Source organism: Alosa pseudoharengus, unplaced genomic scaffold, assembly GCF_046254945.1.
Source record: "Alosa pseudoharengus isolate Yale_2024_CS ecotype anadromous, Long Island Sound unplaced genomic scaffold, YU_APseudo_1.1 YU_APseudo_1.1_scf_9, whole genome shotgun sequence".
Lineage (NCBI taxonomy): Eukaryota > Metazoa > Chordata > Actinopteri > Clupeiformes > Clupeidae > Alosa > Alosa pseudoharengus.
Genome location: NW_027468881.1, coordinates 20,558,638 through 20,573,101, shown reverse-complemented (window position 1 = coordinate 20,573,101; position 14,464 = coordinate 20,558,638). Strand labels below are relative to the sequence as shown.

Sequence of the window (14,464 nt, the reverse complement as noted above, 5' to 3'; positions counted from 1 at the left end):
TTAAACTTCGGTGCTTTGGATATTTGGGCTAAGCAAAAAAATCTCTCAAGGCGAAGGAGGAGACGTTCTGTGGCATTCGGGAGCAAGAAAAAACACTAAATTAATCACATGCGCACGCGCGCACAGAAACACACACACAAACACACACAGAAAAACAAACACAGCAACACACAGAAACACACACACACACAGAAACACACACACACACACAGAAACACAAACACACAAAGGCCCACCTCACCTCAGCACACAGTTGAAAGTAGACCATGACTATACTGATCTGTGAGCAGGACACCACCAGGATGATGAAGACCAGGAAGAGGAACCCAAACAGGTAATAAAACTGGTTCTCCCAAATGGCCTGCAAGAGATGGGAGCACACAGGTTAGAACGCGACTGGCACATTACGCACCAGGCTGTTCACTAGACTAGTGCCAGGCTTAGTGTAACATTACCCTCTTTAATGGTGTAATTTGAATTGTTACATATTAAGACATTACGCGTGATAGCATATCAACTAGGGATGTCCCGATCCGATATTTGGATCGGATCGGCCGCCGATATTAGCGAAAAATGCATATCAATATGGGATCGGCCTGCACGGGAAAATCCCAATTAGGACTCCCGATCCAGTTTGTTTTCAAATCTCCGGCTCCAGTTTTTTTCAGCTTTTCCCCCCAAATCCGGTCCGCGTTTTTCAGCACACCTAGCGACCTGTCCAGCATCCCACTTGTTTGTGCATGTCCCACTAAGAATTTAAAGTTATCGAGCAAACATTTCATGTCACAGTTGAATTAATATAGCCTAATGTTAACTGCGAGTGTCCGCGAGACCCTCTTACATTATTAAGGCTCTTATGCATGTTGCTGCTGACAGCTTTGCCTGTCTAACGAATGTTATCTCCGCGATTTAAGATTGTTTGTGTAATGTATAGGCACAGCACGCACTTTAATTTCCCTATTTTTACAATCGGCTAAACTAACAAACACATTTCATTTCAAAAAGCAACCTGGTCAATCGCTAACAACTAAGTGCACCTAGGCCTACAACTCTACACATCCAAAAGGGTAGAAGCTTCCAGTAGGCCTTTTTTTAACTTTTTTTACCGTTTAGTCTGTGCATCGGCGCAGCCTATGACGATGTGAATTAGTGACAGCTGTTGTCGCGGTAAACTTAAGCTCCTGTCTCTAAATAGTGTAGATAGGCCTACTTGCTATGTTGCTTGATTTTCTGTAATAAATGCAGCCTGTAGCCTAGGTTACTTCAGCAAATCCAGACCAGTTGTGGCATCAGTTTCGCTTTTAAAACGCAACAGTGAGAGGCTTTTTAGCGCAGTCTCACTTATCATTGATGAGCACAGGAGCAGGCTGACACCTGAGCATGTTGATCACCTTTGTGAAGAAGAATCTCTCCATCATGCTCAGACTGCAGCCAGGGCAAACAGTAGAAATTGAAGGGAGTGTGGAAATGGAGATGGAGCAGTAAAGTGTGGAGGAGATAGCAATACTGTAGAAGGCGTGACAGTTAATTGGGTTGGTATCGCCAATTCAGTGTGTGTGTGTGGTAATTTGACCATTTTCTACTCAGGTTTTGTGTGTGTTGCTTTTATATATAATTTTATATTGTTTACAATATTGTTTACACTGATGGCTTTTTTAAGCCTTGGTTTACACTCTTGAGCAAAACACTGATGCCAATTCAGTTTGTGTGGTTAATTGACTATTTATTTTCTACTCAGCTTTTCTGTGTTTTGCTTTTTTATACAGTTTACAATATTGTTTGCACTGATGGCTTTTTAAGCCTTGGTTTACACTCTTGTTCAAGAGCAGAGCACTGATGCCAATTCAGTTTGTGTGGTTAATTGACTATTTATTATTTTGTATTTATTTAACCCTGTTAAGAATAAACAGGTCAGCTTCTCATTACCAACCATTGTGGATTATTCAAACTAACCTAATTAAGTTGGCTAGTTGTTCTTAAGAGTAAAACCCTTTTCAACATGAGTATAACAGCAAAATAAGTAAATATCTTTAATCTTTAATACATGCTTGGATTGGCCGGTATCGGTATCAGCCGATCAGCTACAATATCGGTATCGGATCGGAAGTGCAAAAAGCTGGATCGGGACATCCCTAATATCAAGTCATTGTGCATATATTTGCACTAGAACTGCAACAATTAATTGATTAATTGATTAGTTGTCAAGTACTCAATTAAATCACCAACTATTTTGGTAGTTGGGTAACCAGTTTGTGTAATTCTAACAGATATCTTTGGCATGTAGTCAAAACAAGGGATGTGGGGGATTTAATCTTGGGCTTTGGGTAACAGTGATGAACATTTTCTGTCATTTTATCAATCAACCAACTGATTTGACTTGTTAGCTGCAGCCCGAATTTGCACATATTGTTCTAATGCAATAACCAAGTACACGAAAGTAGTTCCATCCTCCCTCCAGAAAACTTGGAGTGAGGTGCGGTGGCTGACTTACACTGAAGATGAAGAACAGCTCGATGAACATGGCCCCAAACGGTAGGATTCCGGCCATCAGGATCCTACAGGGTAACGAGCACACATGATCACAGTACCCAAAACATAAATATATATGGTCTGTAGCAGGCCTTCTTAATCACCAGCAGCTCAAGGTTATCTTACTGGTTAAAGGAGACGTTCGGTGTGATATTGACCTAAAATAATTCCGTGGATATGCATGAATTCCAGTTGCTGCTACTGGAAGCAACTTGAATCCATGCATTTCCACAGAATTATTTTTGGAATCTGATCCCTTATCATACCTGTTCATTCGTACTCGTCGCTCGACTTATCGTGACTAAATTCAAGATGGCGGCGAACGGTAAACTTCCTGAACTGTCTGTATAAATCGTCTTGTAAATAAACTACCAGTGCTTTTTTAAAGTTCTCAATGTCTCGTTTTAAATGTCAGGGCCCTCGGAAGTCTACCAATGAAGTGAGGAGCTACTTTGAGCCTCGTAAATGGTGTAAAACAGTGATTTATTTGCATGGCTAGACCGATGCCCGAGACACTCCCATTGAAAACCTGTTGGTAGCATCGGCTAACTAGCGCCAGATTTCGGAGTGCAGGGGACAAGCCGAGATGAGCTATGAGACAGAAGTTCACACTCGGTGTCATGTTTCAACACACTTTAGGTCAATATCACACCGAACTTCTCCTTAAATACGTATTAAAGTAGGATTTGAAAGAAAGACTTAGTGCCTGCACAGTAGCACTTTTCTCAGTGGTGGTTTAAGTGCACAATTATGAGGAATTTTATTGTTCCTATTACTCCTAAGTACTAATGATGAGTGCTAATGATCCACTCCAATTACCAGATTTACCACTGCATACAGGTTAAATGTATACTATGCAGGTTCTGTAGAGTTCCCCCTTGAGTTGCGATATATTTATATTTTAGTCTGCCATTGTAAATAGCCTACTTCTCGTGGCTTGTTCCCCCTGTACACAATGAAAAACTATCTCCAAAGAGCTATACTGTCCTACAAAGGCATAAGGCAGTAACTGACTGAGAAAAATGACTTCAAAGTTTTTTGTTTTGTCTACACAAATGTATTACAAGGATACAAGGATACAAGGAAGTTTATTGTCACATGCATATAGTTACTGGAAGTAAGAAATGCAGTGAAATTATGTCTGGTGTCAGCCTAATTGTGCATTAAAAAGTGCAGTAGAAGAGGGGTTTAGTAGATTAAGTGGCAAGGGCTGCATAAAAAAGGTGGGGGAGGATTGGGATTGGGTGGGGGGCACCAACAAGGAGCACCCAAGAGCAACAGGGGCAAGGAAAAACTCCCTTACCAAGGAAGAAACCTTGGGCAGATCCACGGCTCAAGGGGCTAACCCAGGGATGGGCAAACTACGGCCCGCGGGCCGGATCCGGCCCGCCAAGCACTTTCATCCGGCCCGCCGAGCATTTCATTTAGGCTAGTTATCAGGCTGCTCGCTATTTTTTTCCTGCGATAGACGTTGGTTAGCTTCACTGCAAACTGCTTTTCACTCTCCTTAGATAACGTTTACAATGTCAATGTCAAAACATCATGTTAAATAGAGATAACATCATGTTAAACTAATTTAACTCTTAGTTATCTCCTTTGCAGCAGATCTAACGTGAACATATGCAATCCATTTAATTGGGAACGCGACTGCGCTCACGAGAGGGAGAGAGAGCCGCAGGTTCCAGCTGGCTTGTGATTGTTGATAATTGATATCTCCTCCTTATAAGAAAGTTTTAAAAGGAAATCATGAAGGCAACAGTAGTTCCCACTACTGACCATTTAAAAACTGTGAGAGGGCCCAGCCGTAGGTACAGCACTAGCAATAGTGGAGCAGGCAGAAGATCATTGAGAAATAAACGTGAATTAAAGCGACTGTCTTAAAGCGATAGTGTACAATTTATACATTTGTTTAACAGCATAAAATTAGCAGTATTTTTAAAACAAATTAGCAGTATTTTAAAACAAATACTTTTCATACTAAATTATAGGCTATAAAAAATGTATTTTTTTAGGCGTGTGTCGTGGGGGGGGGTTTGTGTGGCCCGCCGGCCAATTTTCAAAACCCAATGTGGCCCTTGAGCCAAAAAGTTTGCCCACCCCTGGGCTAACCCAACTGCCAGGGGTCTTGGTGTGTGTGTTGGGGGGATGACTGGGGAGATGGGATAGTGTGCTGTGTGTGTGGGGAGAGGGCAGTGTGCAATATGTGTGTTGGAGAAGCTTCCTCATGAGACAATGTGCTGTGTATTGGGGGGGTGGGGGGGTGGGGCAGTGTGCTGTAAGTATGTTGGGGATGTGTGTTGGAGAAGCTTCCTGATGAAATAATGTGCTGTGTATGTAGGGGGGGGGGGGGCAGGGACTTACTATTGCAAGCAGAGTACTGTATGTATGATGTATGTGAGTGATGACAGTGAAGATGTGTGTGTGGGCGGGAGGGGAGTGGAGCAGTGACTGTGTGTGTGTGTGTGTGTAGTGTGTGTGTGGGCAGTGTGCTGTAAGTATGTTGGGGATGTGTGTTGGAGAAGCTTCCTGATGAAATAATGTGCTGTGTATGTAGGGGAGGGGGGGCAGTGTGCAGCAAGTATGTAGAGGAGGCTTACTGTAGCAAGCAGTGTGCTGTATGTATGTGAAGTGATGACAGTGATGATGTAAGTGTGTGTGTTGGGGATGGGGGTGGGGTGGGGGGTGGGGGGGGCAGAAAGGCTAGGCAATCAAGGACAAGTCAGATATGTGTGTGTGTGTGTGTGTGTGTGTGTTTGTGTGTTTTGACGTGTGATGAAATAAGAAAATAAATAAAAGGTCTGTAGCATAGGGAGAGGGATGTAAAAGTGCTAAAAGTCTTGTAGGTGTGTGTGTGTGTGTGGGGGGGGGGGGGGGGGGGGGGGGGGGGGGGTCATGAGTGCTGAGTAGTGAATGAGTGCAAAGTCAGTATAGTGTGAGTTCAGAGTTGGGAAATGTTTCAGAGTGCTGAGGAGTGAATGTGTGCAAAGTCAGTATAGTGTGAGTTCAGAGTTCGGATGGCCTGGGGATAAAAACTTCTCCTAAGTCTCTCAGTTCTGGCTTTGTGACTACATAGGCGTCTTCTTGATTTCAGCGGTAGGAATAATCCATTGTTAGGATGAGAAGAGTCCTTCAGAATCTTTTGGGCTCTTAGGAGTACTCTTCTGGAATAGATATCTTGTAGAGCAGGGAGTTGAGTTCTTATAGTACGTTCAGCTGAGCGCACTACTCTCTGCAGAGTACTACAATCTCTAACTGTGGAGTTCCCATACCAGGTGATGATGCTACCAGTTAGAACACTCTCAACCGCTGAAGTGTAGAAGGCCTTCATGATGGATGTATTATAGGTAGAGCAATGAAAATCTGATGACTTGTTGCCCTGATGAAGAAATGTGTATATAAAAAATATTGTGCTCAAAGTTGACCTTTGACCCTTATTTGTCAGATACTGTACTCTGTCCCTATTACTATTATTCCCTATTTTCCCTATTATTATTATTATTATGTTATTAAGTTTGTTTACCATCAAATAAAAATAAGGTCATGGAAAATCTTGCATAGTGTACCTTAACAAAATAAAATAGGCTGAAAAATACTTTAATTAAAATTAATTATTATTATCTTTACACATAGGATTTCAAAACAACTCCTATCTCACTGGAATGTGGAGTTACAACTGTACTTTGTCCACCCCATTGTCACAAACTTAGAAACTCAACTGATGTTCCCACTGCCAACATCTCCTTGGATTTTTTTTTTTCATTTTTGAAATATATTTCTAGTAAATCAAGATGCATTTCATTATTTAGGGAATTAATTATACTGCCATTATACTGCCAATAATTAGGCTACCAATGCTTAAATTAAAATAATTTTAGTCATGTGATGGAAAGGAATCTAGCCCAAAAAGAAACATAAGCAGAGCAAGTGTCTCGCTTTAAATGAAAAGGAAAATAGCTATTCAAACTGTAACCCTATGTATCATTAGGCCTATGCCTATAAATCACTGTTGCTGTTGTAGTGCGAGCATCTTTTTTGTTGTGCGGCTCTTGAGTGGTGTGGTGTTCTTCCGGCTCTTCATGCTGAACTGGTTAGCCAGCCCTGTCTTTGATTAGCAAGCTCAGTGATTGGTTTAAGGCTACACATACCTCAAAACATGTTTTAGGCTGCACATACCTCAAAACATGTTTAGTCAGTAGGACAAAAGATACGAAAAAGTCGCCAGCTTTCTCAGCACATGACACTAAGTCATCATGTCTTCAGATGGCTGTGCCCATTAGAAGCTTTCACTCAACTGAGCCTGACAGACTGAATACCAAGAGAGATCCTGTTAAAGCTGTAATCAACTTATTCAGCTACCTGTAATTGTTTCTACCTAGTTAATTGTTTAAATTCAAAACATCAAATTAGCCATTACTCTATTCCATGTTGCACTTATACAACACCAAAACGGAAAAAGTTGAGATGTTGTGTAAAATGTGAATAAAAACAGAATGTAATAATCTGCAACTTTCTTAAACTCATATTTCGTTGCAAAAAGGACACAGACAACATATCAAATGTTGAAAATGACAAATTTGACCATTTCATGGAAAATGTATGTTCATTTCAAATTTGATACCAGCAACATGTTTCAAAAAAAGTTGGGACGGGGCTAACAAAATGCTAGAAAAGTTGTGTAATGATAAAGAAAACAAGAGGAGGAATATTTCACAACTAATTAAGGTAACTGGCAACACGATTGGATATGAAAAAGAGCATCCCAGAGAGGCAGGGTCCCTGAGAAGTAAAGATGTAGGGGTATTCTTCACTCTGTGTAAACCTGTGTGCACAAATGATGAAACAATGTATTTTTAATGTTTCTTAAGATGCAATTGTGAAGTATTTGGGGAGTTCATCATCTACAGGACATAATATTATTAAAACATTCAGAGAATCCAGAGAAATCTTAGCAAACAAGGGAAAGAGCTGAAAAACAAATTGGATGGCCATGGTCTTTTGGACCTCAGATGACACTGCATCAACACCAGACCTGTTTCCAGACCTGTCATTGTTGGGGCTCAGGAAAACCTTCTGATAAATATTGTCTATGTGCACAATTTGATACTCAATTCAAAAACTGCAGCCAAGATTGTAACAGTCAAAACAGCCAACATTGTATTGAGACATGATACAGAAAATACCACCATCTTATCTGGGCCTAAAATGGACTGAGGTAACATGGAAAAAGGTCCTGTGTTTATACCAATCAAAATTAGCCATTTTTAAAAAAAAAATCATGGACTCATCTGGGCTAAAGAGGAGAGGGCCTATTCAAGTATCCAACCTATCCAACTTTTTTTAGTGTTCAGTTCAAAACCCAACATCTATGATGGTGTGGAGGAGCATTAGTGCCTACAGCATGGTCATCTTGCACATTTGGCAAAGCACAATCAATTCTGAATGATGTATACAGGTTTTGAGCAACATATACTCCCATCCAGGCAATGTATTTTCCAGGGAAGACCTTGAATATTTCAGGAAAACAATGGCAAAATTAATTCTGCACATATTTAAATAGTATTTCTCCACAGAGGAAGAGTCCAGGTGCTAAAATGGCCTGTCTGCAGTCAGATTTGTCAAATTAGGTGCATAATGGAATGACTAAGAATACCCCATGCTGTTGAGCAACTGAAATCCTATATCGGGACGACGGGGAGTAATGGGACAACATTTCACTCTCAAAACTCTAGTAACTGGTCTCCTCAGTTCCTAACCATTTACAATATTTTGTTAATTGAAGAGTTGAAGCAGCACAGTGGTAAACATGCAACTGTCCCAACTTTTTTTGAAACATGTTGCTGGCATCAAATTCAAAATTAACATATATTTTCCATGAAATAGTCCAGATTTTCATTTTCAACATTTGATATATTGTCTATGTCCTTTTTGCTGATCAATATTGGTTTACGAGACTTGTATAATATCACATTCTTTTTTTATTTGCATTTTACAAAATGTCCCAACTTTTTCTGTTTTGGGCTTGTACATCACACTGACAAAGTACCATCTCAGAAAGAAAGATGGAACAACTTCCATGTTACTCTACACAAATCAATGACTGCATATGTATATCTATATATTTCTAATAATATAATATCTATATATTTATATACAGTCATTGACACAAACAAAGTTGAATTTGTACAGGCAAGACACTTACCCTACAAACTTGTTCATGTACCAGCGCTGCTCGGGCACCTGTCGCGGGATCTGATTGGTGCGCACCGGGTTATCATAGGGCTGCTTGCGGAAGCCGAAGTAGTAGCCCAGGTAGACAAGAGGCATGGAGATGCCGAACCACATGCATAGCAGAGCCAGCATGGTTGTGAAGGGCACCTGTGGGAGTTCACCAGCAGCCATGAAAATATGCCCATGGAAACAAAATCAGATGGGTACGAGACAGGTACATGCGGAAAACATACATCTGTACACTGACAACAAAAAAACAACATAAAAAAAACACATACATAAAGAACAAGCAAGAAAAAAAATGAAAAAAGCAATCACACATGGTGGACATACAAAGCATACTCACCGCTCCTGAAGAGTGCTCTCCCCAGATAAAGCAATTTAGCACAAAGCAGATACTGAAAACCACACCAGGGTAGAGAGTGGCCGTCTGCGTAGAGTAGAAACAACAACATCACTCAAATGTAGCCATAAGAGTCAACCCAGCGAGTTATAGTGTATTTAGAGCATGCAATCTAGAATTGTGGATTTCCCATATGCCTGCTCATAACATTAAATAACGGTAACAAATAAATGTAGAGTCATATCATGTGGAGTTTATTTTTACGTTTTGGAAAGAAGCCGTGTAATAAGCGGGACAATGTATAGAAGGCCGGTCATTATCGGAAAATAAGTCCTTTCAGGACTAAGCAAGACCCAGTTCGCCCGGTCCGATAATGACCGGCGTTCTATACATTATGCCTTATCTCTCTCTCTAACTTTAGACATAAATAAATCAGATCCAGAACATATTTTTAACCCTCACTCATGCTATGTCCACACACAGTTGGGTATTTCTAAAAACAAAAAGTTTTCCTCCTTCGAATATTAAAATAATTCCATATAAATAAATATTATAATTTTGTGTGGCAGAAAGGCCAAAATGTATAAAAAAATCTGAGTCATCACTACTACAGAGCACATACACTTTATAATACATTGCATTTTGAGGGTAATATGGTACAGGATCCCTCCAAACATTAACCTTTCACTCCTCTAATTGTAGTCACCCTATATTGAGAAGTGGAGTAGTTCTGGAGGAAGTTTGTGTAAGAGAACCAGAAGGGGACATTCAGAAAGACTCACACAGAATGCTCCCTTCCTCCACCGGTGGCCCTTCAGTGTGCGGTAAAGTCTGCCAGCAAAGTATCCACCAAACAACCTGCACAAGAGACAGCCAATCAAATCCTTTAACAAATCATTCAAGAGATTAGCAATGATAACACAAGTTACAGACACGTCCAGAGGATACATACAGAAGTACACTAAAAAACAGAATACACAAAAACAAAATCGATCAGACATAAGATTTAAATTAATACCCATGCACATGACTAGTCCTGCAGCCTATGTATATTGTGGTGTGTGAGTGTGTGTGAGCTGGGTGCATGTGAGCTGGGTGCATGTGAGCTGGGTGCGTGTGAGCTGCTTACCCCATGAACATAAAGAGGAAACAGGCTGTGGTCATCAAAGCGCCTCGGCTGGAGGGAGACAGCATTCCCAGCATGGCCACAACTATAAAAACAAACAAATCAAGGAAATATGTTTGTTTTTTAGCAGACACTTTTGTCCAAAGCAACTTACAATGCAAACACAAATATCTCTAAAACATGCAGAAATCCAACCAGAAAGAGTAGTCTCATCAGTTGGGAAAGGCAGGTAAAATTGAGTATCATCCACAAAACAGTGATAGGCAATTACGTGGGATAGTAGATAAATAGTGTAAATGGAGAACAAAAGGGGCCCCCAGTACTGATCCCTGAGGTACACCTGTGGTGAAGTCGTGAGACCATCCTTTGAGGCAGGATGCAAACCAATTAAGAGCTTTCCCTGAAATCCCTAGCTTAGATAGCGTAGAGGGGAGAATGTTTTATTTCACTGTGTCTGCAGATAAGTCAAAAAAGGCTGCAGATTAGAGATGTGCGGTTCGCGGTTTCAGCCGCGGACTCCGCGGTTAAACCGCGGATCGGGCGGATGACATGAATGAATATAATATTTTAATTAAATTCGGGCAGGTGGCGGTTGAACCAATCAAATGAAAAAAATATAGTCTAGGCCTATACATTGTTAAATTGTGTTACCTACATCCGAAAACGAGCACACTTTCAAATAGTCAAATTTTCCTCAGGCAGTAATTTGCCTAGTTGCTTCTATGTATGCTGCTTTGTTTAGGCCGTTTTATTTGGAGACTGCGAGACAGAGACTGAGTTTGCTGCTGATATTCTGGGGATAGGCTACAACATAGGCAATGTAGGACTTTATCATTTTAATATATTTGCTGCATTGAATCAGTCTTAGAACATGCAAGAGCTTTCTAGCCTCACGTCAGCAGCGCAGCATCACCCATATACATTAAAACAACCAGCGGATGGCGGGCGGGTGCGGTTTTGAAAATTGGTCAAAAAACGTTGGTGCGGATGGATGATAAGTTTAGCTATGCAGTTACGGTTGAAATAATAGCCCATCCGCGCATCTCTATTGCAGATACATCAAGCACAATTTAAACCTGATGACTGAGCAGAGGCTTAGTTACTTTCAAAGCTTCGGTCACAGAGAAGAGTAGTTTTGGTAGAATGACTGTTCTTGAAACCAGACTGCTTAGGGTCTAGCAGGTTGTTCCGTAAAGAACCTTTGACAAGTGTCTGCCTGCAAAATAGTGGGCATGATGGATTGCAGAAAAGTGGATGGAATGGGATCCAGCAGGCATGAAAATATATGAAATATCTGCACCATCTACTGTGCTCCTTGCTGATGTACTACTTTATAGCTGCCTATTTCAAGGACTCAAAGGGGGATCTTTGCAAATACAAATATCCCTATTAATAGTATATCTGAGAGACATCCTACATCATCATATTGCCATAAGAGATAATTCAGCAGACATTTTCCCATAAATGAATGAAAAACCCTGTTACCCTGTAAACTGAGACATATCTATAAAGATAGGTTACAGGTTACAGTTTGCGTAAGAGATTAGCAAAACTGATTGTGTGGCATTCCACTACAAATCTGTGCAAAATATTGGCTCAACGGAATTGCAGGGTTACAGAGCAATACTGAAACTTTTCCTTTAACACACATTCTACAGGTTAAATGCTACAAACGGTAGAGAACAGAATCCCAGAGAGCTCATGATGTATTACACTTCCATTAAAGGGACACCAGGCAACGTTTTCGTGTTAATTAATCATCTTCGTAAGTCGGTATATGGTTAAATGACTCATTACGGGGCGAATGAAGGCTCTCTCGCCCGCCCCTACTGCCTGTAGGAAGAATATCCCACTTGCAAGTTCAGTGTATCCTACCCGCCGACCGAAGCAGGATCAGTTTACAGCACAGAGGTAGGCTAACGAAACGCTAGAGATTGTTGCAAACGTGTGTATAATGGCAGAGCCGGCGAAGAAGCAGCGAAAACCCTTGACGGAAGACGCAAAGAAAAGGAAAAGAGCTTCAGACCGAGCGAGGGGGAGTTTCGTAGAGAAAAAGCATCAGGCTTGCCTGGTGTCCCTTTAAAGATGCAATCAGCAATTCTGACCAAAGGTTTAGCTCAAGAGCCAATCAAATTTCACCGCTCCTTCCATACTCTTAAAGCAACATGCTGATTTGCTAGAATGAATTAAATCTTGGTCCAAGCTGGGATGTTTGTTTCCCATGTATAGAGCCAGGACTGTGCACAATACTAGAGTTTTGAGCTGATTAGAGAATGGCAAGAGCACGATGAGCAATTTGCTGAATTTGACAAAAACTGTACATGATTAGAATCCCGGACTGCACCTTTAATTTCTATAATATCAAATGGACACTACATAGCTTTTTTTCCTTCATGTGCTTCGTACATGTGAAAAAGAGTACGGTTAAAGGAGTAGTAGAACTCACAGATCACAATAAGGATCATGCAGAAAAGCTGGATGCCAGACCCCAGCAGAGAGCTGAGAATCATGGGATACTGAGGTGGGCGGAACACATCGCCATGGACATTCTTCCAGCCTGACTCCTCCATGGTGTCCTCCTGTGAGATAGTGGAGGACAAAGCAGAGAGAGAGAGAGAAAGAAAGAAAGAAAGAAAGAAAGAAAGAGAAACACAATTGAATATAAAAGAGGGAAGAAATAAAATAGACTTTCTCCGAACAATATAATGTCTGTGATATCTGTCTTTTGTTGCTTTATTTCAGCGCTATTATTTTACTTGTTAACATAAAAACAAAAATGTACACGAGTGTATAAAATACACAGAATATTTTAAACAACCTTTTCACCGTTCCTCATTAAAAGTGGTAGTGATGAGTGACAGCACAGGCTTAAGTGCTTTTGGTGCCTTAATAAAGCGCTATAACGTTATAAAATGCAGGTTGCTATTGTTATAACAGTAGCAGCCTGATTTGTTGAACTAAGCTGCAGATCACAGATAGAGGAGTAGCTTACAATGTCATCATCCCTGTTGTAGTTTGCGATGTCCTTCCTCAGGGTCCTGATGATGATCATGCTCAGGATGCCTGGGGGTTAAATGTAAAGCAGACAGGATCAGTATAAGTGAATGAATGAAAGTACTTTGCTGCTTGTTGTGCAAAGTTGAAATAAAATGTTGTTGTGGTAACACATTTTATGTGTTGTGCAATATAAGCCTATTTAATCTGTTTTCAATTAATTCATTAATTTACCATATTTTCCATCGGACATTCTGTCCATTTATATTATACGACACTTGAAACCATGCAATTTTCGGCTGTAGCCGGCGAACGTAAACCCTGAAGGGAATTTGTGGCCTTGAAAATGTCTCTTCTGTTGTAGAAGCTAACAGCAGGAGAGATCTCTGCTGTTGCCCTAGCCCACCCACCTGACAGGAAGAAGACCACCACCACAGAGTTGACTATGGAGAACCAGTGGATCTGCACGTCGCTCATGGTGAGGTAGGTGTCCCAGCGGGAAGCCCATTTCACCTCGCTCTCCTGCGTGGGAAGAAGATCAGACAGAGGCAAGATGAGGTGATGAAAATCCTCATTATTTATCTCTCTGCTTTTGGAATGCCCTGCCTATTGGTTTCTCTGAGTTATCTATTATGGCAATTGACAGAATTGGGCAGCCGTGGCCTACTGGTTAGCGCTTCGGACTTGTAACCGGAGGGTTGCCGGTTCAAACCCCGACCAGTAGGAACGGCTGAAGTGCCCTTGAGCAAGGCACACAACCCCTCACTGCTCCCCGAGCGGCACTGTTGTAGCAGGCAGCTCACTGCGCCAGGATTAGTGTTTGCTTCAGAGTAGAGTAGAGTTCACTGTGTGCTGAATATGTTTCACTAATTCACGGATTGGGATAAATGCAGAGACCAAATTTCCCTCACGGGATCAAAAGAGTATATATACTTAGAATCTCTGTAGCTAGAATTGAGAGGTGCAAGTAACCAAATGAAAAAATTCTAAATTACATTATTGTGTTTTCAAGAAAGTCTGTAACACAAGCTTTCAAATGGTGCCTATATCAAGAATATTGATCAACACATTACAGAGATGAGGGCATTCAATGTGTTCTGATTGTATGTTTCTCTTTAAGTCAACAGTGGAGATATATGCCTGTAAAGTTTACTACCAGTGGGACGCTACCTGTCCCTTTGTTTGGGCACCGCTATACCTATGATTGTGTCAATGAATTTGAATTCACTGTCAAAAACTTTGTG

At 41.0% G+C, this 14,464-nt stretch overlaps 1 protein-coding gene across 2 annotated transcripts in view; it reads right to left on the bottom strand.

Annotated features, from left to right (window-relative positions):
- The window catches only part of tm9sf4 (transmembrane 9 superfamily protein member 4), a 31,043-nt gene that overhangs the window by 4,399 nt on the left and 12,180 nt on the right, over positions 1-14,464 (bottom strand). The window contains exons 8-16 of one of the 2 annotated variants that reach the window (XM_076275481.1): positions 13,631-13,742; positions 13,219-13,289; positions 12,673-12,805; positions 10,230-10,311; positions 9,883-9,958; positions 9,104-9,187; positions 8,729-8,904; positions 2,492-2,555; positions 242-361 (exon numbers count right to left, since the gene is read on the bottom strand). In XM_076275481.1, the coding sequence (XP_076131596.1) occupies positions 242-361; positions 2,492-2,555; positions 8,729-8,904; positions 9,104-9,187; positions 9,883-9,958; positions 10,230-10,311; positions 12,673-12,805; positions 13,219-13,289; positions 13,631-13,742 (918 nt within the window). Of the gene's footprint in view, positions 1-241; positions 362-2,491; positions 2,556-6,998; positions 7,349-8,728; positions 8,905-9,103; positions 9,188-9,882; positions 9,959-10,229; positions 10,312-12,672; positions 12,806-13,218; positions 13,290-13,630; positions 13,743-14,464 lie in introns of those variants that run through there. The other variant, XM_076275482.1, reaches the window with a different exon arrangement.